Raw genomic sequence first — 26,030 nt, 5'->3', positions numbered from 1 at the left:
TGCAGGCAGAGAAGGAGGGCTCTCTGGAACAGGCAGCAGGAAAAGATCCCTCACCCAAGGAATGTGGTGAGTTCTGGTATTAGTGTAGGGACTGTATAGCCAAACGCATCAGGGCTTTTGTTTATTTGCACCAACCTTTACTGTTTCATATTCACTTTAGCACTAAATCTTTGTCGCCCACTTGTTGTTTTAGAGCACTAATAATAAACTTCTTTTTGTTGTTCTACTGCCTGGGTTCTCACGTCTCCTTGGTCACAGTTAAGAGGTATTTCTTAATAAGGAAGACAAGAGTGGCTGGGTGCCATACAGACCCTTCCCAGGCAGCCAGTAGAAGGCCCTGCTGTGTGACATTCACCATCACCTTTTCTGGTGCCTACCAAATATTTTTTACAAATCTGGTGGAGTCAGATGGGGCTTTCGTCCAGTAAGGCTTCTGATCGAGGAATGGAGATTTGATTGGCTCTGCAGATCTGCAAATATGTTGCTTTGGCAGCAGCTTCCACCAAAGTACAAGGATCTTCATTGTGTAATTGAAGGCAAGCTGCAGCAGCCATTTTGCGTCTGGCTCCACTTCCAGCAGCCATTTTGTGGCTGGTTCCGCCTCCTGCAGCAGCCATTTTGTGGATGGCTTCGCCTCTTGCAGCAGCCATTTTGTGGCTGCACCCACGACACTGTTATCAGGATTTCACAGGTGCCTGCAGGCTCAAAAAAGTTGCGGAACCCTATTCTAAGGCTTGGCTTCATTCTTAGAAGTTACCTGATATAGTTGGGATTTTTGGTTTGTAAGTTCTTCATCAGGGTCGCTACGGAAGACTTGAACTGGGAACCAGCCGTCGGAGGCCTCTTTAAGTTAATCTTGGCAGGGTTTCCTTCTGGGAACAGCGATTTAATGAGGGGGTGGCTGGCTTTCCACATGGCTTGTGACAGATCGCGGTACAAGAGGTCATTGTTCTTGTCGACAAATCCTTCCACTTGATACATCACCTAAAAGGAGAAGGCCAGGAATCTCAATAAGCGAAAGCAAATTTTGTGAGTCAGAGCAGAGAATCAACTGATAACAAACCCATCACACCCCCAAAATATTCTTCATGCATGTCCACCAGTAAACAGCTCTGCCTATTCACAGGTTCATAAGAACATAAGAGAAGCCATGTTGGATCTGGCTAATGGCCCATCCTTTATCTTGGAGAACTGGGTTTTATTCCCCCTCCTACATTTGCAGCTGCTGGAATGGCCTTGGGTCAGCCATAGCTCTCGTAGGAGTGGCCCTTGAAAAGGCAGCTTCTGGGAGAGCTCTCTCAGCCCCACCCACGCCACAGGGTATCTGTTGTGGGAGAAGGTCAAGGAGATTGTGAGCCGCTCTGAGACTCTAATTCAAAGAGAAGGGTGGGATATAAATCTACAGTCTTCTTCTTCAAGTGTCCAAAGCTGGACTGTTCAAATTGTGCATTCAGTACAGGCAAAATCATCACAGAGGTATGTGCGCTTACCTTGCCAGCATAGTGCTGAATTCTGAAGCAACTGTGGGGCAGGGAGGTGTCGTTCAAGAAGCGCGAGCACTTGCTCATCCGGCTTTCAAAGTGCTGGTGAGTGGCACAGACCTGGTTCAGCTTTTCCAAGAAGGTGTCGTCGGTCACAACTCCGGGCCGTAGGCATTCTTCATCCAGCATCGCCAGAATCCCGTTCTGATTCTGCCATTTAATGATAAGGTCAAATGCGGGTGGAGTTCAAGCACCGTACGCAACAAGGAACATTCCCAGCACAACCATGAGAAGCCATGAGAGACAGCAGCAAACCAAAATTCCAATCTTAGAACGAGAAACACATATCATCGTAAGGGCTTTTTTTGTAGCAAGAACTCCTTTGCATATTAGGCTATACACTTCAACGTAGCCAATCCTCCGAGAGTTTACAGTAGGCCCTGTACTAAGAGCCCTGTAAGCTCTTGGAGGATTGGCTACATCAGGGGTGTGTGGCCTAATAAGCAGAGGAGCTCCTACTAGAATTCCACCTTTGGGCCACACACCCCTGAGGCAGCCAATCCTCCTGGAGCTTATAGTAGGCCCTGTACTAAGAGCCCTGTAAGCTCTTGGAAGATTGGCTACATCAGGGGTGTGTGGCCCAATAAGCAGAGGAGCTCCTACTAGAATTCCACCTTTGGGCCACACACCCCTGAGGCAGCCAATCCTCCTGGAGCTTATAGTAGGCCCTGTACGAAGAGCCCTGTAAGCTCTTGGAGGACTGGCTATACCAGGGGTAGGCCAAAGGTAGCTCTCCAGATGTTTTTTGCCTACAACTCCCATCAGCCCCAGCCGTTGACCGTGCTGGCAGGGGCTGATGGGAGTTGTAGGCAAAAAAAAAATCTGGAGAGCTACCATTGGCCACCCCTGGGCTATACCATCGGGGTGTGGCTTAATATGCAAATGAGTTCCTGCGACAAAAGCCCTGAATCATCATCATCGAGTCTTTTTTGGTAGAAAAAGTGCAGCAGGAACTCATTTGCATATTACGCCACACCCCTGACATTTACAAAAAAAAATGCGCCCCGCCCACAGATATCTGAAGAAGTTTGCATACACACGAAAGCTTCATACCTCAAATAAAATATTGTTGGCTTTAAATGTGCCACTGGGCTCAAATTTTGTTCTGGTTGTTATTTTTCTTAAGTCCAAGGAGCGCAGGGAAAGAGAAGCACGAGAGGAAGCAAAGGGCCAGAAATTCTGGGCTAAGCCAAGTTGAGAAAAAGGACACTGCAGCTGGCACTGATCTAGCCATTCGGCTAGATCAGTAGCCCTCCAGATGTTTTTTTGCCTACAACTCTCCATCAGCCCCAGCCATCGGCCATGCTGGCTGGGGCTGATGGGAGTTGTAGGCAAAAAACATCCGGAGAGCTACCGCTGGCCACCCCTCGGCTACAGTCATACACTCAACACATTTACAAAACCCAGCTAACTTTATTGCTGCTTGCCTGCTCGGCTCGGAACTCTTGAAGCTGGAGTGGTGGTTCGCTAAGAAACGTCGTCTAACGTCAGCTTTATCCTGCGCAGAAATAACGAAATGACTAGGAATGGGGAAGGGGGGGGGGCGTCAAAAGCCGAATGGAGTGTGCAGTTTGGGAAATGGCGCTTTCCAAGTCAGCAATTAAGAGAAGAGCTCTTACGGCATGCATCAGCAGATATGGAAAGAAAGCCAATATAACCGTGGAGAGATTTACTACTCCCGTTCACATACGTTCCCCGTATTTTAAAGGCACGACGCCAAATTTACTATAGAAAGTGCAAAATCAGTCAATACATCTAGAATCATAGACACAAGTATTAACCCCAATTTTGTCAGTTTCCTGTGTCAGTTTCCGACAGACATTTACATCTTCTTTATCCTTCGTTACAGACACAGGTATGCCCGCATGGGAAGCTGTTTCCCAACCGTGCTTTCTCAAAGAGGCAGAATGCAATCCAATTCGCTCTCAAGAGCGGGCAGCATATGACAACATTTTTAACAGCACAATTCATCCAGGCATAGGCTTCTGGAGAGGTTTCTGTGCCTGGAAGAATTGTGCTGTTAAAATATTGTCAAAGGTTGTATAGAAGGCTAAAGAAATAAGTGTCTATTGGAAACTGACATAGGGAATTGATAAAATTGTGGTTAACAGCTGTGTCTAAGCTTCTAGATGTATTGATTGATTTTGTACTGTCTATGATTGTAACCGGCGGTGGGGTTGGGAGCAGAGACATGGGAAGGGAGTGACATCAAGTGTGCTATTTCGTCACTTCCAGAAAAAAAAAAAACCTAGAAGTGACAGAAGGTAGTTCTAGGAATCGTTACAAACTATGGTTAAAACCCAGAGATTCCTAGAGTTGCCCTCTGTCACGTCTAGGTTTTCCCTGGAAGTGATGCAACGGTACCTGCAAAGCCACTGTTCTTGTTCTCCTACCACTGCTTGGAATGACAGAGGGCAACAGGATGTGAACTGCCAACATAAATCTCAGCTTTTGATCCCAGTTGAGGCAACTACCTGACAGGTAAAGTTAAGCATGTGTGTCTGCGGCCGACTGAAGGCATCGCTCCAGTTGTCAAAGCTGTCAAGGAATTCATGGGTCACGGAAGAAAAGTCTATAGAGTCAAGAAGTACTGCCGTCTTCAAGTACAAGTACACACTTTAGCGGAAGCATACCTGGGCTATCCATCAACTCCCCTGGCTTGCATTCCAGGCCTGGTAAAATCAGCTCCCCAAAGCAATCTGGGCCCTATCTGACCTACTACCATTTTGTAGGGCCTGTAAGATGGAGCTATTCCGCCGAGCCATTGGTCGAGGCAGCGGGCGTCCATATTCAACTTATTTTGGTCTCCCTTGCTGTGACATTTTTATTACTACTGTCTTACTGCTGTATTTTTGGGCCTACAACTGTATTGATATGTTGAGTGTACCCAACTGGAACTATATATTATTGTTTTAATGTTTTTAAAAAGGTAAAAGGTAGTCCCCTGTGCAAGCACCGGTCGTTTCCGACTCTGGGGTGACGTTGCTTTCACAACATTTTCACGGCAGACTTTTGACGGGGTGGTTTGCCATTGCCTTCCCAGGTTATCTACGCTTTCCCCCCAGCAAGCTGGGTACTCATTTGACCCACCTCGGAAGGATGGAAGGCTGAGTCAACCTCGAGCCGGCTACCTGAAAACCCAGCTTCTTCCAGGATCAAACTCAGGTCATGAGCAGAGCTTTGGACTGCAGTACTGCAGCTTTAACACTCTGTGCCACGAGGCTCTTTGCAGCTGAAAACACCCTTCTAAATCCATTCAAAGAAGAGTATAATATGTTTAGGATGGCAACGGCTGAAGTATAGATATCAAGACTCACCAAAGTGTGTCTGAAAAGTGTTGCAATTATACACAGATACATACAGTCACAACACTTATCAGCTTTTGTCCTGGGTCAGTATTAGGAAAGGAAAAGGAATGGTCCCCTGTGCAAGCACCAATCATTTCCGACTCTGGGGTGACGTTGCTCTCACAACGTTTTCACAGCAGACTTTTTATGGGGTGCTTTGCCATTGCCTTCCCCAGTCATCTACGCTTTCCCCCCAGCAAGCTGGGGACTCATTTGACCAACCTCGGAAGGATGGAAGGCTGAGTCAACCTGGAGCTGGCTACCTGAAAACCCAGCTTCCGCCGGTGATTGAACTCAGGTCGTGAGCAGCGCTTAGGACTGCAGTACTGCAGCTTTACCACTCTGCGCCACGGGGCTATATTACTATATATTGTTACTTATTATTTTAATCTGTAAGCATTAGTTGTTGCTTAAATTGCTGTTTAAATCACGTTGCTCTCTGCCCTAAGCCTGCTTGCAGAAAAGGGTGGAATATAAGCCCTCTAAAATAAATAAATGAAATTAATTGGAGAACAGAATTGCTTAAGTGCCTACAATTAAAAAGCACATTTACACCTTGCCTGGTGGTTTTTGCAACAGACCGACAGCAGAGCTTCCTCAAATTGTTCCCTACAGAATGTTTTACCAAAACAGGGAAACGAGCATACACTGCATAGCATTATAACTACTCTTCTGCCAAGAAGGAAGAATACAATGCTATATGTTCTATATGGGACTCTATAAACCAGGGGTCCCCAATTCGTTGCCTGTGGACGCCATGGTGCCTGCTGATAACTTTCCTGACACCTGCCAAATGTTTTCAGAAAGTGGGTGCGTCCGGGTGAGACTTTTGCCCAGCAGGGTTTCTGATTGGCCATTGGAGGTTGGATTGGTTGTGTGGATTTTCAAACATTGCCTTGCCAGCAGTTGCCACAGCAGTGGAAGCATCTTTACAGTGTGACTGAGGGTAAGGTAAAGGTAAAGGTAGTCCCCTGTGCAAGCACCAGTCGTTTCCGACTCTGGGGTGGCGTTGCTTTCACAACGTTTTCATGGCAGGCTTTTTACGGGGTGGTTTGCCATTGCCTTCCCCAGTCCTCTACACTTTCCCCCCAGCAAGCTGAGTACTCATTTTACCAACCGCGAATGGAGGGAAGGCTGAGTCAACCTTGGGTCGGCTACCCGAATCCAGCTTCTGCCGGAATTGAACTCAGGTCGTGAGCAGAGAGTTCAGACCACAGTACTGCAGTACTGCTGCTTTACCACTCTTCTGGACCATCTATTGAAAGAAGGAACTGGAAACAAACATTGTTGTATAGAAGCTATGGTAGCTGTTATACTTACAAAGCCATTACCTTGAGCTAGATTTGAACGTTTACATGAAATGATGAATCTAGTTGATGTGAATGTTACAGTGAATAATGAGTAATGACTATTGAATGTATAATGACTTGCACATTAGGCATTGAGAAGGGATGTTGGAAATATGTATCTGTTTTGTATGTCCTTTGCAATGTTCTAAAGTTCCAGTCATTATAGGATTAACACTGTGCCTGATTCCCTATTGTCTGCATGACCTGGGAAGAAGATACTGAGTGGTGATACAACCTCTGCCAGAGCTCTGGCTGACCCAAGGCCATTCCAGCAGGTGCAAGTGGAGGAGTGGGGAATCAAACTCGGTTCTCCCAGATAAGAGTCCGCACACTTAACCACTATACCAAACTGGCTCTCCTTAGAGGGAGACCGGAGCCGGCTACCTGAATCCAGCTTCCACTGGTATCAAACTCAGGTCGTGAGCAGGGAGCTCAGACTGCAGTACTGCAGCTTTACCACTCTGCGCCACGGGGCTCTTGAAGGTAAGCTATAAGTGCCATTTTGTGGCTGGCCCCACCTCGTGCAGCAGCCATTTTGTGGTTGTGCCCAACACACTGTGTCAAAGGTACCCACAGGATCAGAAAGGTTGGGGGGGACCCCGAGTATAAGCCGCTCTACATCAAATCCAATGAAACAACAACACCAGAATAAGGCCATTCCAGAAAACCGTGTCACCCATTTCATATTTGGAACAGCAGGTATGACTTACGTTTTCTATGAGGTCACAAATGATAGCGTTGTTGAAGTACTCAATGTGAGTCCATTCGATGCCCTGTTGAAAGAAAAAAGAGGAATAAAATTATGGCAGGGAACGCATTTTAAGGACTGCAACAGGCAAGCCAGGCACTCTGAAGCAGAGCTCCCTCTAAGGAAAGCCAGTTTGGTGAAGTGTGCCGACTCTTATCTGGGAGAACCGGGTTTGATTCCCCACTCCTCCACTTGCACCTGCTGGCATGGCCTTGGGTCAGCCATAGCTCTGGCAGAGGTTGTCCTTGAAAGGGCAGCTGCTATGAGAGCCCTCTCCAGCCCCACTCACCTCACAGGGAGTCTGTTGTGGGGGAGGAAGATAAAGGAAATTGTGAGCCACTCTGAGACTCTGAGTGGAGGGTGGCATATAAATCCAATGTCTTCTTCTTAGTGTCTTAGCTAGCTCAGTTTTTTAGCCTCCGGCTCACACATTTTTGCAAACTAATGTATGCAGTAGCTCACAACTTTAATGCCAGTAGCTCACAAAGTAGGATTTTTGCTCACAAGGCTCCATAGCTTATGGAGCAGAGTGGTAAAGCTGCAGTACTGCAGTCCAAGCTTTGCTCACGACCTGAGTTCGATCCCGGCGGAAGCTGGGTTCAGCTAGCCGGCTCCAGGTCGACTCAGCCTTCCATCCTTCTGAGGTCAGTAAAATGAGTCCCCAGCTTGCTGGGGGGAAAGTGTAGATGACTGGGGAAGTTTGCACAAGGGACTACCTTTACCTTTTTACCTGTACTATTACAGAGGGAGGGGGAAGCAGTGATGGAAAGTATTTCTCTGGGGACTGGAGGTCTCTTTCACTGGTAAAGAGATGGAGGGCCTTCACTAAAATATCATCCACTGGTCCCAACCCCCCAGCATCGCAATTATATTTGCAGCTTTTAGCATGTTGACCGAAATTGCACCAACTGCTCAACATTGCTGGAGCCTAATGTGCATCCCTAAACAGCTGCCAGATTTGCTTTTCATTCCATTCCCCATCTGTGTCAATTTCCCATGCACTCCCTGAAACCGAGCCAAATCCTTTTAGCGCAACGCTGAGAGTCAAGCTTGCTTTTGCGCAACCCTGCAGCGTTCGTACAGGAAACTGCATCGTTTCTATGCGGGAAGCCCTCCAACTCCTTGATCTAATTTTCATCTGGAGATTTGGGGGGGGGGGGACCTGCTAAATCTAAGGCAGGGGTGTCAAACATTGGCCTGGGGGCCGAATCAGGCCCCTGGAGCGCTCCTATCAGGCCCCTGAGCAACTGGTTGTCATCTGCTTCCTTCTCTCTCTCTCTTGCTTCCTTCTGCATCACAGCTTGCTTTGCAAGGCTTGCTCAATCGCACAGCATCTACAGAGCAAAGCCTCTGTTTTCTCCACTGGCTGAGGCTCCTCCCTTGGGGTGGAGGCAGCGCTTGCTTTGCCAGGCTCTCTCAATCGCACAGCAGAGTTACTGAGCCAAGCCCCTCTTCCTTCTACTGGTTGAGTCTCCTCCCCTTCCTGGCTCCCTGGGGAATGAAGGAAAGAGCCAAAGCTTCCTTTGCCCAGTTCCCTGGATCCCATGGGAGAAATGCAAAGAAAGCACCTTTAAGACCAACAAGTGCTAATGTTTTAAGCATGTTTTATTTTAAGTTCTTTTTTTAAAACAAAATCTTTAATTGTGTTTGTCTGTGTCCTTTATAAAGTTTATATCTCTGCTACCTAATCTTAAATAGGAACACACACGGCCCAGCCTGACATGGCCTGGCCAACAAGGTCTCATTTATGTCAGATCCGGCCCTCACAACAAATGAGTGACACCCCTGATTTAAGGGATTCTCCCAGAACAGACAGCGCAGTCGCAGTCTGGGGTGTCCCCAAATCAAGGTCGAAATCAGTGGTTCCCAACCTATTTGGCACCAGGGATCGGTTTCATGGAAGACAATTTTTCCACAGACCGGTTTGGGGGGGGGGGGGGCAAGCACTGGGAGTTTTGCCACCCCAGACTTCCTCACACCCAGGCCCTGTCCCTGCCCTTCATGGGGGTCTTTAAATGAGGGGGACAGACTGGGGCTATTTCTGCTGCCTCCTTGCGAGGTGGCCAGGCAGCAGGCCAATCTGTCTCCCCCTCCCATTTAAAGACTCCCGCTGATCATCTGAATGAGGCCGAGCTGCCTCTTTTGTCCAACTGGGCCCCAGGTGGGTGGGGGCGGTGCGCACCTCTGTCTTGGGCCACGGGCCGGTTGCTAGCAGGCCACGGAGTGAAATCCAACAGGGGGCATTTGGCACTTTAACGATTCCCAGGACTTCTCAGACGTGTGCCCGAGAGTGGAAAGCGGCACACTTATGGAATCATGTTGCAAGAGTTCCCCCTGGATTCTGAGTTCCCACTGGATTCAAGGAGAATTTAAAAATATCTTCTCCACACCCAAGTCCCCTTAATTCTCACAAAGAGGACTGGGGAGGCAGTCCAGATGTTGGCCCAACTCCTTGCCATGTCTCGATTCAACGGCCCCTCTGCCCTAGAGTGTCACAAATGTCAGCTGTTACAGCATTTGTATCAAACACATTCCAGCTCAGGGGTGGCCAAACTGGCTCTTTCACACATATTGTGTGGCTCTTGAAGCCCCCACTGTCCTGTTGGCTGGCAGCATAGAGAAATTTAAAGTTAAAGTTGCTTTCTTTCCACCTCCCTCCTCCTTCCCCCATATATTTTCCTTCCTTCCTTCCTTCCTTCCTTCCTTCCTTCCTTCCTTCCTTCCTTCCTTCCTTCCTTCCTTCCATGTCTTGTGGCTCTCAAACATCTGATATTTGTGTCTTGCAGCTCTCAGACCTCTGACATTTATTTAAGTGGCTCTTATGTTAAGCAAGTTTGGCTAGCTGATCTAGCTGATTCTTACAATGATGACACTGTCTCAGAAAACACTGGATTACAGCCACACGGTATGAGATAGATGGGAATCTTTCCCTGGGGACTCTGAGAGCCAGTTTGGCGTAGCGGTTAAGTGCGCAGACTCTTATCAGGGAGAACCAGGTTTCATTTCCCACTTCTCCTCCCCATGCACCTACTGATGTGACCTTGAGTCAGTCACAAGTTCTCACAGAGCTGTTCCTCTCAAAAAAGCAGTTTCTGTCAGAGCTCTCTCAGCCCCACCGACCTCACAGGGCGTCTGTTGTAGGGAGGGGAAGGGAAGGCAGATTGTAAGCTGCTCGGAGACTCCTTTGGGTAGTGAAGGGTGGGGTAGAAATCCAGTTTCTTCTTCTGAATCCAGTACGGTATACCAGTTAGAGTGGCGATACTCGGTGGCACAGGAAACATATACAGCTCTGACACGCCGCATGTGGTGACACCTGTCCCATGTTTCCAGAAAGTGGGCAAGGCCCATGTCGGGTGGGGCTTGTGGTTACCAGTTGGATCCCACCTTGAAACAGCCGCCACCAGAGGAATGAGAAAGCAGGCCCCACCCCCTTAAGTACAGGCCTCAGGGATGGAAGTAAATGCCGTTTTGGCGGATGGGTAATTTTGAATGTGGCTATCCTCAAGCTTTGGATCAAGTACTGGATTAGAGTGACTAAGATCAAGGAGACCAGGTTTGAATCACTGCTCTGCCAGGGAACCTTCCCGAGCGTCTTTGGGCCAGTCGCTTACGTTTTGCGTCCCCATTGGGGAGAAAGGCAGGGTACAAATACTTAGTTGAACAAACGAATTTAGATCCAGCAGAACCCGGACATGAGGTGAAAGGGGGGAAACATAAAATCATGTGTAATACAGTGGCCATGTGGCACAGGCAGAAGTGGAACATGAAGAACTACGGTCTAAAATTTACAAGGGTCCCCAACCCCCGGTCTGTGACTGGTCCATGGCCTGTTAGCAAACTGGGCCGTGAGTTGTGTAATTATTTCATTATATATTACAATGTTGTTGTTGTAGTAGTAGTAATAATAAGATGATGATGACGATGATATTGGATTTATATCCTGCCAGCCACTCCGAGTTTCAGAGTGGCTCACAGTCTCCTTTATTTCCCTCCCCTACAACAAACACCCTGTGAGGTGTGGGGCTGGGAAAGCTTTTACATCAGTTGCCCTTTCAAGGACAACTCCTGCGAGAGTTATGGCTGACCCAAGGCCATTCCAGCAGGTGCAAGTGGAGGAGTGGGGAATCAAACCCGGTTCTCCCAGATAAGAGTCCATGTACTTAACCAGATAAGAGTCAACATACTTAACCACCACACCAAACACTTTAGAAATAAAGTGCACAATTGTATCATCCCAAAACCATCCTGCCGCGCCCCCCCCTCTTCCGGTCTATGGAAAAATTGTCTTCCACAAAACCGGTCCCTGGTGCCAAAAAGGTTGGGGACCACTGGTCTAAAATGCACAAGATTATCATAACAAATATGGCAGAATCATTGCAGCGACCACAACACAAACGCAGCACAACGACCGATGTTTTGCCTACGAGATATGTTTCATTTGGACCTAAAGTCTGCTGAAAAATAATTTCTCTGGAGAAGCCGGTAATAGGAGACAGGATGTGATATGGGTCTTGGCACAGCTAGTGGAATCCTGTGGGTAAGGCACTTGCTAATTTAGGCCTCAGGTTCTAACAAGGTGGCCGGATTTTCCTTCAGAACTCTAATTATCGTTGGGATTCCGGCCTATTTAGAAGGGCTCCCATGGATTAGTAACACCCATGAGCAGTTTCTGTTCCTTGAAGAATCGAGTCTCGAACTTGGGAGACTGTCTTCAAGTTTCCTCCCTCGTTTTCCTCTTGCAGCAGATGCTAATTAACTGGTCAGCCCTGACTGACTATTGAGTTTCTGGGCAATACACTGATTACTAGAGAAGACAGTTTCTTGATGCACACAAGACGGCTACTCTTTACCCTTTTCCCTCCTTGGCACAACGCCACACTATACCAGCTAGGCCTGAAGAGGGCTTGTATCCTGTCAGATGCGCAAGACAGAAATCCTGGAAGGTAGTAAGGTCGAAAGTTTACAGACAGGCAGGTTTTATGTGGTGACAGCGAGGTTTATTTATGTTCGTTTGCCTGTGACTTAGGTGATTTATATTTCAAACCCTGTCTGAATGGAATGTAGGTGAACCCCGGAAAGAACCCAGAGGCTGGGAAGCTAAGGTTTTTCCACTCAAAAAATTAAAAAGAGGGGAGCACGTCCAGACGTTTCCAACTCTGGGGTGGCACTGCTTTCACAACGTTTTCACAGCAGACTTTTTACGGGGTGGTTTGCCATTGCCTTCCCAGTCCTCTATGCTTTCCCCCCAGCAAGCTGGGGACTCATTTGACCGACCTCGGAAGGATGGAAGGCTGAGTCAACCTCAAGCTGGCTACCTGAAAACCCAGCTTGCGCCGGGAATCAAACTCAGGTCACGAGCAGAGCTTAGGACTGCAGTGCTGCAGCTTTAACTCTCCACGCCACGGGGCTCTTGACATCTGCAAAAGCCTTCCTTTAACAGTAATCTGCCAGAGCTGCCTTTTTAATTGGAACCCCGTCTCTCGTCACATAGCGGAGAAGAGCTTTCATTCAGAGCCTCTTTTGTTGAAAGGCCTCGCGTATGCTCTTGTTGAAAGGCCTTGTGTATGCCCTTGTTGAAAGGCCTCATGTATGCCTGGGGATCGAACTCAGGTCGTGAGCAGAGCTTAGGACTGCAGTACTGCAGTTTTAACACTCTGTGCCATGGGGCTCTTCAATAAATCCATAAAACCAGTAATTTAAAACAGTTGCAACCAAAGGATCCTACTTTATAGTGCGCTGTAATTCTGCTTTCCAGGCATTGGGAGCAGTTCCCCCCTTAAGTAGGGGGGGAGGTGGGTGCCACTGCTTTGCAGGCCCCGCAGAATTGTAAAAGAATCCCGCAGGGCCCTGGTGTCTTCCGGCAGAGAGTTCCAGCAGGTCGGCACCGAGACTGAAAAAGTCCTGGCCCTCGTTGAGGACAGCCGGACCTCTTTAGGGCCGGGGATCACCAGCAGATTTCGACCAGTACAGCGTGGTGCTCTTCCAGGGACACAGTGGAGGAGGCGGTCCCGAAAAGACATCGGCCCCAAATATGTCAATTACACCCGCCACTCCTGCACTTCTCATCTTGATCTGTACTGTAAGGACGTGATGAGTTTCTCTTCCATTTTGTCTGGCACACCCTGCCATCCGTGTATTTTGGTTTCAGGGCTTCTTGCATTCATTCTTCATTAACACAGCACTGGATCTGACTAAAAGGTACAGGTAGTCCCCTGTGCAAGCACCAGTTGTTTCCGACTCTGGGGTGACGTTGCTTTCACAACGTTTTCACGACAGGCTTTTTACGGGGTGGTTTGCCATTGCCTTCCCCAGTCATCTACACTTTCCTCCCAACAAGCTGGGTGCTCCTTTGACTGACCTCGGAAAGATGGAAGGCTGAGTTGACCTGGAGCCGGCTACCTGAACCCAGCTTCCACTGGGATCGAACTCAGGTCGTGAGCAGGGAGTTCAGACTGCAGTACTGCAGCTTTACCACGCTGCACCACAAGGAGGTATTTGCGAGTTTCCTGCATTGTGCAGGGGGGTGCACTAGATGACCCTGGAGGTCCCTTCCAACACTATGATTCTATGACATAAAATGTGGCAGGGCTTGTGTTTCCTATGTTCCCTGTTTCCCAGTCAGTTTAAAAATGTCAAGATAGTCCCCTGTGCAAGCATCAGTCGTTTCCGACTCTGGGGTAACATCGCATCACAACGTTTTCACAGCAGACTTTTTACGGGGTGCTTTGCGCCACTGCCTTCCCCAGTCGTCTACGCTTTCCCCCCAGCAAGCTGGGGACTCATTTGACCGACCTCGGAAGGATGGAAGGCTGAGTCAACCTGGAGCCGGCTACCTGAAAACCCAGCTTCCGCCAGGATCGAACTCAGGTCGTGAGCAGGGAGTTCAGACTGCAGTACTACAGCTTTACCACTGCGCCACGGGGATCTGACTAGGTCATCGCAAATGGCAAAGAGAAATGTTAAAAGCTTTTATAGCATCTTGATAGTGGCAACAAGGACGCCAGACTTCCTGGAAGGCACAAATTATCAGTGAACCTTAAAGGTCCACCTCCATTCATAGCAGGGCTTTTTTTTTTTTGTAGCAGAAACTCCTTTGCATATTAGGCCACACCCTCCTGATGTAGCCAATCCTCCAAGAGCTTACAGGGCTCTTCTTACAGGGACTACTGTAAGAGCCGGGAGGATAGACTACATCAGGGGGGGCGTGGCCTAATATGCAAAAGGAGTTCCTGCTACAAAAAAACCCCGTGAGCCTTTATCTAGAATATTGTGTACACGTTTGGTCAGTGCACCTCAAAAGAGAGATTATAGCACTGGGAAAGGTGCAGAAAAGGGCAACTAACATGATGAACAGCAGGGCTTTTTTTCTGGAAAAAGAGGTGCCGGAATTCTCAAGAGGGAAATGAAGGAGAAACAGCAGGGGTCCCTCATGAACTTTTTAAACATTTTTTTTGAGAATTTTGTTTCCATAAAGAGGTTCCAGAACTCCTTTCCTTCACATCTTCCTAGAAGAAAAGCCCTGAAAGGGGATAGAACACCTTTCCTATGAAGGTTAAAGAGACTGGGCTTACAGGGGCTCTTCGTACAGGGCCTACTGTGAGCTCCAGGAGGACTGGCTACATCAGGGGTGTGTGGCCTAATATGCAAAGCAGTTCCTGCTATAGAAAAGGCCCTGATCCATAGCAACCTGTGGTCCTTCGGACCCATGAGAGGGCTTTTCCAACTACGATCCAGCTAAAATGACTTAACTGTTGTACTTTGGTCACATTGTGAGACGACAAGACTCGCTGGGAGAGCCAGTAATGGTAGGAAAAGTGGAAGACGATAGAAAGACCCGACAGGAGATGAGTTGACCCAATAAAGGAAGACACGGCATTCAGTTTATAAGACCTGAACAAGGTTTTTATCTATAGGACGTTTTGAAGGTACTTCATTCACAGGGTCGCCAGAAGTGATCTGATGGCACATCACGTACACCACCCCTCCCTAGTTACAGACCTCCACGCTCAGGTGTGCAGATGCAGACATGGGGTGGCACCACCCCTACAGACATCCCAGATCAAGGGTGGCCAAAGCTGCTTAAGAAGAAGAAGATGATGATATTGGATTTATATCCCGCCCTCCACTCCGAAGCGTGTCAGAGCAGCTCACAATCTCCTTTCCCTTCCTCCCCCACAACAGACACCCTGTGAGGTAGATGAAGATATTGGATTTATATCCCACCCTCCACTCCGAAGAGTCTCAGAGCGGCTCACAATCTCCTTTACCTTCCTCCCCCACAACAGACACCCTGTGAGGTAGAAGAAGATATTGGATTTATATTCCACCCTCCACTCCGAAGAGTCTCAGAGCGGCTCACAATCTCCTTTACCTTCCTCCCCCACAACAGACACCCTGTGAGGTAGATGAAGATATTGGATTTATATCCCGCCCTCCACTCCGAAGAGTCTCAGAGCAGCTCACAATCTCCTTTCCCTTCCTCCACCACAACAGACACCCTGTGAGGTAGAAGAAGATATTGGATTTATATCCCACCCTCCACTCCGGAGAGTCTCAGAGCAGCTCACAATCTCCTTTACCTTCCTCCCCCACAACAGACACCTGTGAGGTAGATGAAGATATTGGATTTATATCCCGCCCTCCACTCCAAAGAGTCTCAGAGCAGCTCACAATCTCCTTTACCTTCCTCCCCCACAACAGACACCCTGTGAGGTGGGTGGGGCTGGAGAGGGCTCTCACAGCAGCTGCCATTTCAAGGACAACCTCTGCCAGGGCTATGGCTGACCCAAGGCCATGCTAGCAGGGGCAAGAGAAGGAGTGGGGAATCAAACCCCATTCTCCCAGATTAGAGTCCGCACACTTCACCACTACACCAAACTGGCTCTCCGAGTCTTAACGTAAGAGTCACATAGAATAAACGTCAGATGTTTGAGAGCTGCAAGACAGGGAGGGAGGAAGGAAAATAGATGGGAGGAGGGAGGGAGAGGTGGAAGGGAAGCAACCTTAACTTTAAATGCATTTGCCAAGCCACCAGCTGGCTTGGCTTGGAGAAGTGATTTAATGCCTTCCCCAAGCCAGCCAACAGGCGATGGGGCTTCAAGAGCCACGCAATATATGTGAAAAAGCCATATGTGGCTCCTGAGCCACAGTTCTAGATCAAATTAAAAACTCTGAGCACTTTCACACACACCAACACATTTTCAATCCACTTTCAATGCCCTTTGCCACTGGATTTGGCCGCATGAAATGGCAAAATCCACTCGCAAATGGTTGCCGAAGTGGATTGAAGCTGCATTATTTAGCGCGTGTGAAAGCAGTCATGGGACAACACTTCTTTGGTTGGGGACAACCAACATCTTCTTGCAGCCCCTGGGCCTAAGGACGCCCAACTGGCTTCAACAAGGGCCAGGGCCTTTTTGGTTGGGGCCCCTACCTAGTGGAATGAGCTGCCCTTGGAGATTCGAGCCCTGCGGGACTTGTCAAAGTTCTGCAGGGCTTGCAAGACAGAGTTCTTCTGCCAGGCTTTTAACTGATCCAGAAGGCATCCCTTTGAACGCCATCACTTCCCCCCACCATTTTACACTCATGGTGCTTATATAGAGCTGACTGTCATTGGCCATACGTCCTGTTCGATATTTGCCGCTTGTGCCTGAAAGAGTGCCTGTCTCTTCTGAATACGCTGTTTTGACTGCTGATACTGCTTTAAGATGTTTTCATTCTGAAGTTAGTTTTTACTGTTGTAAGCCGCCCTGAGTCCATTTGTGGGACAGGGCAGAGTATAAATAAAAAAATTAAATTAAATTAAAAATTCTTGCTTACGTCCCTGAGGTTTTTCCTAGGTTTTTTGGTGATCCTATCTACACTGTCCTGTATCTTTTTTCTTAGCCACCCAAAGGACTCCTGGAGTGGAAAGGCATGTTCCAACGACACGGATGCAAATCAATGCGAGGAACACATGAAACAAAGGAGCACATGAAGAACGCATTAAACGAAAGAGCGTCACCTCTCGGATGTACTCTTCTTGCTCCTCCTTCAGCGTCAGCTCAATGAAGATCTGCTGCAGCTTCTCGTTGCAATAGTTGATAATGAACTGCTCAAAACTGTTATCCTGCAAAACGAAAAAGAAGGGGAAAGCAACTGTGGTCATACACAGGATGCAAGAGAAATGTATTTATTTATTTAAAATATGGATACCCTACGTTCTTAGCATTGGCATCATGGGTTTTCAACGCTTGCTGGGAGATTCTGCAGTTTACCTGTCTCCCAGATTTAGAATTCATGCACCTGGTCCAACGATGGTCAATGTAACTAAGGACCATCAGGCTCCAGAAGAACTGATTGGCCACTGTCGTAAGACTAGATGCTGGACTACATGGACCTTTAGTCTGATCCAGCAGGGCTTTATGTTCTTAGGAAGGCTTTGGCCTTTCTAACCTGTTGTTGACTGTCCAGAGGAATTGGTTGGCCACTGTGTGTGACAGGATGCTGGACTAGATGGACCACTGGACTGATCCAGCAGGGCTCTTCTGATGTTCTAAGGAAGGCCTCAGCCTCTCTGCCCTGTGGTTGGCCCTCCAGAGGAACTGGTTGGCTGCTGTGTGAGAAAGGAAGCTGGACTAGATAGACCACTGGTCTGATCCAGCAGGGCTCTTCTGATGTTCTTAGGAAAGCCTCAGCCTCTCTGCCGTTGGCCATCCAGAGGAACTGATTGGCCACTGTGTGAGACAGAATGCTGGACTAGATGGACCCTCACTGGACTGATCCAGCAAGGCTCTCAGATCAACAACTGCCCATCCATGTGCCTTCTCTGTTGTGGCCCCATCTTGTGGAATGAACTCTCCTAGCTTTCTCCAAAGTATGTAAAACTGAATTATTCCAGAGAACTTTTCTACGCATGCAACACAATTACACTGCACTAAATGTCTGATAAAGTTACTTGGATAAATAACTGGGGATTGTGGTTCATTCTACTCTGTATAGCTTGCTGAAGCTGGGACCCTACCATTCAATTTTTGCATCTCTTAATGTGTCATCTTAACACTTCCGCTCAGCTTCAATTCTGTTTTTAGAATTCTAGTTTGGTTCTACCACCCTAATTCTACTGTACTGGTTATTAGGGATGGACACAAACCAGCTGACAAACTACATTTCTTCACGAATTTTGGCCGGTTCGTGAAGCGATGTTCGTGAACTGAAGAGCCACTACGAACTCCCATGAATTTCCATGCAGTTTGTGGCGGTTCGCGAAGAGCGGAAAACAAAGGTTTAGATGGCTCCGACCCCTGCTGTCTGCTCTTCATGAAAAATGGTTAAAACTGCTTGAAGAAAGCTTGAAGCTTTCTGTTCCCCGCCACTTTTCATGGGGAGCAGAAAGCAGGAGTTTAAACTTTAATTGGTTCATGAACCAATACAAACCAGTTCCATTTACGAACTGGCCTATTGGTTCGTGGTTCGGCCATGAACTGCACCACAAAAATGTGGTTTGCACCCATCCTTAACGCATACTGAATGTCTCGTATGCTGATTGTATTGACTCACTCCGTGTAATCTGCCTTGAGTTCAAATGAAACAAACTATAAATAACGTAAATATTTTTAAATGTTCTAATGATCGCATTTGATGCTTGGTTCGAAGGCAGCAGAGTTGGATCTTTTCTCCCACTTTAAAGAAACCAAAGCCCCCATTAAACTGTGTTCAGGGCTCTTCGTCTAGCAGGAGCTCCTCTACATATTAGGCCACGCCCCCCTGATGTAGCCAATCCTCCTGGAGCTTACAGTAGGCCCTGTACGATGAGCCCTCTAAGCTCTTGGAGGATCGGCTACATCAGGGAGGCATGGCCTAATATGCAGAGGAGCTCCTGCTAAAATAAAAAAGCCCTCAAAACCTCACCGGTTGGATTATCACTCACACACAAAAAGTGTGTAAACAAACATTCAGTGCAGTTTATAATAAGTCCATACAGCAAAATAATACATCGAATGGCCACACGACGCCCCCCCCCCCGCCTTCAGCCGCTTCTTGCAGTTCAGAATCTGGGTGGAGACAGGGCGTCCTTCTGCACAACTTCTCACAAAGAGATCAAAAGACCGTACTTCCTGGATTTCCTACGGTTTCGTTGGTTTTACCCTTCGTCAGTCTTCCCTCAATGCTCTTTTAACTGGAGCCGCAGTACAAAGAATTCAACCACAGATCAACGTGTACATGCTCAAGTCTCTGCTACTGGCTCTCCTGGCTGTGCTAATTTTTAAGTGGCAATTGAGCAAACTTCTTAGAAGCACCTTAAAAACCTACAAGATTGTCCAAGGTTTTGTGAGTAGAACCTCATTTCAGATACAAACGAGAACGAAGATCTATCAGGCTGGGTCAGAAGGTGGGATAAATGTTAGTGAGAAGGGGCCAGCCAGAGACAGGACACAGAGAGACAATGCAAAAGTAATTAGTCTGATTGAAGAAAGAGATAATGCACAAAGGAAGGAAATGTAGGAAATCAATCTGTGATAAGAATCCTTTGTCTCTAGGTGGTTGTGATTATTCTTTCAGTTGTTCCTTGATAGTTTGAACCTTGTGTGAACCTTGACCTTTTCTGCCACTGATTTTAAGAGAGAAAATGCCAAAACAGCAGAGTTCTGCCCCAGAGTAAATCTATGGTGAGGCCTCATTTGGAACACTGTACAGTTCTGGTCACTGAACCTCAAAAAAGAGATTATAGCATTGAAAAAGCTGCAGAAAAGGGTAGCTAAAAGGATTAAGGGGATGGAACACCTTTGCTATGAAGAAAGGTTAAAGAGGTTAGGGCTCTTTAACTTGGAGAGATGACGATTGAGGGGTGACATGATAAGAGTTTTACAAAATTATGCATGGGATAGAGAAAGGCAGAGAAAGAAGGACTCGTCTCCCTTTCTCATAACACGAGAATTTGTGGGCACCTATGAAATTAAGGAACAGTAGTCTTGGAACAGATAAAAGGCAGTGCATCTTCACTCAAAGAGTAATTAACCTGTAAAATTCACTGCCGCAGAAGTGGTAACAGCTACAAGAACAGACAATTTCAAGGGGGGACGGAATAAACATACGTAGCATCAGCGACTATTAGTTGAAAGGTATAGATGGGACCAGGACTTTTTTGGGGAAATGGAGCAGAATGGAATTCCAGAATCTTTTTGCAGAAACAAATAATAATAATAATAATAATAATAATAATAATAATAATAATAATAATAATAATAATAATAATAATAATAATTTAAAAGTTCATGAGGGGCACCCACATATTTCTCCTTCATTTCCCTCGAGAGTTCCTGCACCTTTTTTTCCACACACAAAAAAGCCCTGGATGAAACACTATTTATGTCTGGGGCAGTTATGCTCTGTATTCTTGGTGCATCCGGTGGGAGTGGGGGAGGGAGCAACAGTGGGAGGCCTTCTGGAGTTCTGGTCCTGCTGGTGGACCCAGAGTGCTGGACTGGATGGGCCATTGCCCTGATCCAACATGGCTTCTCTTATGTTCTTATGTGACTCAGAGTGCTGGACTGGATGGGCCATTGCCCTGATCCACATTGGCTCCTCTTATGTTCTTATGTCTGAGACAGTAATGCTCTGTAATCCTGGTGCTTGGGAGGCAACAGTGGGCTGGCTTCTGGAGTTCTGGCCCTGCTGGCAGACCTCCCGAGGGGACCTGAGTTTTGGCTACACTGTGACCCAGAGTGTTTGGCCTGATCCAACATGGCTTCTCTTATATTCTTATGGAATAGCATCCTTCACAGCACAAAAACTTAGCACCCTTCCCAATACACACTTGTCCTTTCTATATATCACTTTTATTGGCAGCCCAAGCTCTCGAACTCAGCAATACTGGTCTGTTTATTATTCATTACACATCCCGTCCCCCCCCCCCCCCGCCCATCTATTCTACCCGTATATATTATTCAACCATCCAAGCTAACAGGATTAGGAATCTCAGAATTCCTCAATCCAGGGCTTTTTTGTAGCAGGAACTCCTTTGCATATTAGGCCACACCCCTGTGATGTAGCCAATCCTCCTGGAGCTTACAGTAGGCCCTGCACTAAGAGCCCTGTAAACTCTTAGAGGATTGGCTACATCAAGGGTGTGTGACCTAGTATGCAAAGGAGTTCCTACTACAAAGAGGAGCCCCGTGGCGCAGAGTGGTAAAGCTGCAGTACTGCAGTCAAAGCTCTCTGCTAATGACCTGAGTTCTATCCCGGTGGAAGCTGGGTTCAGATGGCTGGCTGAAGGTTGACTCAGACTTCCATCTTTCCAAAGTCGGTAAAATGAGTCCCCAGCTTGCTGGGGGTAAAGGGTAGATGACTGAGGAAGACAATAGCAAACTATCCCATAAAAAATCTGCCGTGAAAACGTGATGCGACGTCATCCCAGATTCAGAAACGACCGGTGCTTGCACAGCGGACTACCTTTAACTTTTTCTTTTCCTGCTACAAAAAAAGCCCTGCCTAAATCACTGTACTTTTGTTTTGGGACAGGAAAGAAATAGCAAGCCAGCTGTGAAAAGCATTTTGGTCGAGGCAGTTATGGGACTGAAACCTTCAACAAATGAACTTGAAAAAGAAGGAATCACACAGCAATTCAAAAAGGCTGAACGGTTTCTATGACAGGTACTACATAAAGCTAAATATTCCTAGCACAAAAGCCCTGGGGAGAAGCAAATTAACCTGACATTTCTCCTTGATCAAGAAGCCTGATGCATGTTTCTTTCTTTCTCCAGCTAGGGAAGATCACTGATGCTAAACAGAGGGCTCTTCAAAGGGTATTTGAATAAAAATTTAATGCAAAACGGGGAATGTATGCATTCGTAAGACTGATACGGCCCTCTCCCATCAGAAGAGCGAGTGTTACCGATGAGCAATTTAATACTATGTTACAATTGAATGTATATATTTATTTATAATGGTCATAGACCAGCAAACAATTCATAAAAGTCCAACTCATAACCAATAAAAGGCGATATAAATATACAATCATTATTATACACTAAAATATGATACCACCTAAAATATACATAAAATGCGAATGCAGACTTTAAGACACTGAAACTGAAGATGTAAAATTAGTGTTAAAGCCAAGGATGAACTAAAAACCCTGCCTAGACCTCTTTGTTTCTTCCCTTAATAAATAAATTGTTTATTCACTGCCCAAGCCAGCATTTAAAGCAGTAAAATCATACAAAATTAAAACTGATTGTCCATAAAATCATACATAAAAGGCATAAAATACTGTTATAAAACTACAAATATGACAAAAAATGGCAGTTACAGCAAACAGACTGGCAAAGGTGTTTAGCCATTTCCTGACTGAATTATTAGAGTTTTCCTTATTCTTGTGGCAAGCCAGCCAAATTTTGCTAATTTGTATGTAACCTCAGGGTCCCTATCGCTGAGAAGATTTTGAAGGAGTTGCAGTTTTTGGCTACTGGTAAAAGGTCTGGCCGTGGAAAATGGAAGTACTGCTCGATGATCATTATAAGCCTCACAGTCAAATATGACATGGACTAGAGATTCAATACCATCATTGCAGCAAGGACATAATCGTTCTTGGAAGGGCACCTTTTTGTATCTCCCCTCCACCACCGCTGAAGAGAACATCCCAACTCATAAGAGTAAACGTTCTCCTATATTCATTGTTTGTTAAGCTGTATAGGTAAGGCATTGGGGTCACTATGTTAATGCAGGTATGATAAGCAAAATGTTAAGAATAGACTCTGTTTTCCTCTGAAAGCACTGCATAGAGATGGTTTATGCACACTCAGTTCTGGAAATAACACACACACACAACGAGGAGGTCGGTGAGGGACAGTGGCTCAGTGGTAGAGCATCTGCTTGGTAAGCAGAAGCTCCCAGGTTCAATCCCCGATATCTCCAACTAAAAAGGGTCCAGGCAAATAGGTGTGAAAAACCTCCACTTGAGACTCTGGAAAGCCACTGCCTGTCTGAGTAGACAATACTGACTTTGATGGACCGAGGGTCTGATTCAGTATAAGGCAGTTTCATATGTTCATAGGCACTGAGCTTGCACACCACTTCCCTCGCACCTTCAATATTGTGACACAGGGCAGTGTGGGCACAAAATGGCTGCCACAAGGGGTGGAGTCAACCAAAAAATGGCTACCGGAGGAGGAGGAGCCAACCCCCAGATGTCCAAGAGTGCAGTTCTGAATAACTCTTATAAGTAATTCTTCAGCATTTTAGGCAAAAAAACCTCCTTTTTTAACAGGATGCCATTTAAAATGAACATATTCTTTAAAAATGTTTTCTTGAATACACACCGCTTACCTTCAGCTGCGCAGTGCAGATCCTTGTGCTGTGGTGGCAGCAATGTGTTTAAAAATCTGCACAGCTGATCAAATTGCCAGTGGCCAATCAGAGGCCCTGTTGGGCAAAAGCCCTCCCCACTTCCTGAAAACATTTGGCAGGCACCACGAAATCTATTGGTGGCTGCCACAGCACCCAGAGGCCGCTGCGTTGGGGAATCTCTGACCTAGAATATTCATCACCACAGACTACAATCAATGCTCCCTCTAAGCCAGGGGCCCCCAACTGGTCTGTGAGTTGTATAATTATTTCATTATATATTACAATATAATAATATAATATAATAATAATTTGGATTTATATCCTGCCCTCCACTTTGAAGTCTCAAAGTCTCAGTGCGGCTCACAATCAGTGTTCCCTCTAAGCTGAGTTAGCGTGAGCTAGCTCACAGATTTTTAGCCTCCAGCTCACACATTTTTGTCTTAGCTCAGGAAGGATAACCCCAGAGCACACTAATTTATGTAGTAGCTCACAACTTTAATACCAGTAGCTCACAAAGTAGAATTTTTGCTCACGAGACTCCGCAGCTTAGAGGGAACATTGCTCACAATCTCTTTTATCTTCTCCCCCCGCAACAAACACCCTGTGAGGTGGGTGGGGCTGAGAGAGCTCTGACAAAAGCAGCCCTTTCAAGGACAGCTCCTGCGAGAGCTTTGGCTGACCCAAGGCCATTCCAGTAGGTGCAAGTGGAGGAGTGGGGAATCAAACCCGGTTCTCCCAGATAACAGTCTGCACAATTAACCAGCATGCTAAACTAACAGAAATAAAGTACACAATTGTATCATTCCAAAACCATCTCCCCCACCGGTCCCTGGAAAAATGGTCTTCCACAAAACCGGTCCCTGGTGCCAAAAAGCTTGGGGACTGCTGCTCTAAGCTGTGGAGTCTTGTGAGCAAAAATTCTACTTTGTGAGCGATTGGCATTAAAGTTCTGAGCTCCTGCATCAATTAGTGTGCTCTGGGGCCATCCTTCCTGAGCTAGGACAAAAATGTGTGAGCTGGAGGCTAAAAATCTGTGAGCTAGCTCACGCTAACTCAGCTTAGAGGGAACACTGCTGGTGGCTGACCTTTACTGATGGCCTGGAAGATATTCAGAGAGATGGCTGAATGAAGCCTGCCCCTGCTGCCGTCTATGGCCAGAGGTAGCTGTGATGCCTTCCTGCCTCCTTTCCAGGGGATGCTTGTGAGGTTTCTCCCGGGAGCTAATTACTCCGTGTAGTTTGGGTGACGGCATGAGCAGTTTGTTTGTTCTCTCTGAGATTTTTTTTTTTTAAAAATCATAACTGTAAATATATGGCACGCATTCCTAGGGAAAAGAGGACAGCCTTGCGGAGACAAAGAGGGGTTAAAATGGTGGGCAAGCATAAAAAGAGGAGAAAAGGATTGCGAAAGGTATTTCGAAAGCCCAACGTATCTGATGGAGAGCCGTCTGTCAGGAGAGCCGCATCTAATGACCTTTGGAACTGGTGTTTGCATAAACCTGCAGATGCTCGTCCTGCTCTGAGGCAATTTGTTAACGCTCGGTATGCTGTTTTGAGCATGTAAGAAGAGCCCTGCTGGGTCACACTGGTGATCCACCTCGTTCAGCACCCTGTTTCACACAGCGGCCAACCAGTTGCCCTGGAGCACCAGATGACCAGCAAACAGAGGCTAAAGCTTTCACCTGCTGCTAGGCACTGCTACTTGGAAGTTTGATGCTTCTGTAGAATCATAGAATCAGAGTTGGAAGGGACCTCCAGGGTCATCTAGTCCAACTCCCTGCACAATGCGGGAAACTCACAAACACCTCCCCCTAAATTCACAGGATCTTCATTGCTGTCAGATGGCCACCTAGCCTCTGTTTAAAAATCTCCAAGGAAGGAGAGCCCACCACCTCCTGAGGAAGCCTGTTCCACTGAGGAACCGCTCTAAACTCACAAACACCTCCCCCTATATTCACAGGATCTTCATTGCTGTCAGATGGCCATCTAGCCTCTGTTTAAAAACCTGCAAGGAAGGAGAGCCCACCACTTCCCGAGGAAGCCTGTTCCACTGAGGAACCACTCTAAACTCACAAACACCTCCCCCTATATTCACAGGATCTTCATTGCTGTCAGATGGCCACCCAGCCTCTGTTGAAAAACCTCCAAGGAAGGAGAGCCCACCACCTTCCGAGGAAGCCTGTTCCACTGAGGAACCGCTCTAAACTCACAAACACCTCCCTCTAAATTCACAGGATCCTCATTGCTGTCAGATGGCCATCTAGCCTCTGTTGAAAAACCTCCAAGGAAGGAGAGCCCACCACCTCCCGCGGAAGCCTCTTCCACTGAGGCATCGCTCTAATGGTCAGGAAGTTCTTCCTAACGTTGAGCTGGAAACTCTTCTGATTCAATTTCAACCCATTGGTTCTGGTCCTACCTTCCGGGGCCACAGAAAACAATTCCACCCCATCCTCTCTAGGACAGCCCTTCAAGTACTTGAAGATGGGTGATCCTATCACCTCTCAGCCGCCTCCTCTCCAGGCTAAACATGCCCAGCTCCTTCAACCTTTCCTCATAGGACTTGGTCTCCAGACCCTTCACCATCTTTGTCGCCTTCCTCTGAACCCGTTCCAGCTTGTCTATATCCTTCTTAAAATGTGGTGCCCAAAACTGAACACAATACTCCAGGTGACGTCTTACCAGAGCAGAGTAAAGCGATACCATCACTTCACGTGATCTGG

The 26,030-nt window shown here is 47.1% G+C and overlaps 1 protein-coding gene across 1 annotated transcript in view; it reads right to left on the bottom strand.

Annotated features, from left to right (window-relative positions):
• MYO1B (myosin IB) overlaps positions 1 to 26,030 on the bottom strand; it is a 207,448-nt gene that overhangs the window by 46,194 nt on the left and 135,224 nt on the right. Inside the window, 4 exon segments of the mRNA XM_060256929.1 lie at positions 758 to 984; positions 1,491 to 1,691; positions 6,948 to 7,010; positions 16,989 to 17,093. Of these exon segments, the coding sequence (XP_060112912.1) occupies positions 758 to 984; positions 1,491 to 1,691; positions 6,948 to 7,010; positions 16,989 to 17,093 (596 nt within the window).

The sequence above is a fragment of the Heteronotia binoei genome, chromosome 16 (genome assembly GCF_032191835.1).
Source record: "Heteronotia binoei isolate CCM8104 ecotype False Entrance Well chromosome 16, APGP_CSIRO_Hbin_v1, whole genome shotgun sequence".
Lineage (NCBI taxonomy): Eukaryota > Metazoa > Chordata > Lepidosauria > Squamata > Gekkonidae > Heteronotia > Heteronotia binoei.
The sequence above is the reverse complement of the archived record's forward strand: the minus strand, read 5'-3'. Positions and strand labels throughout refer to the sequence as shown.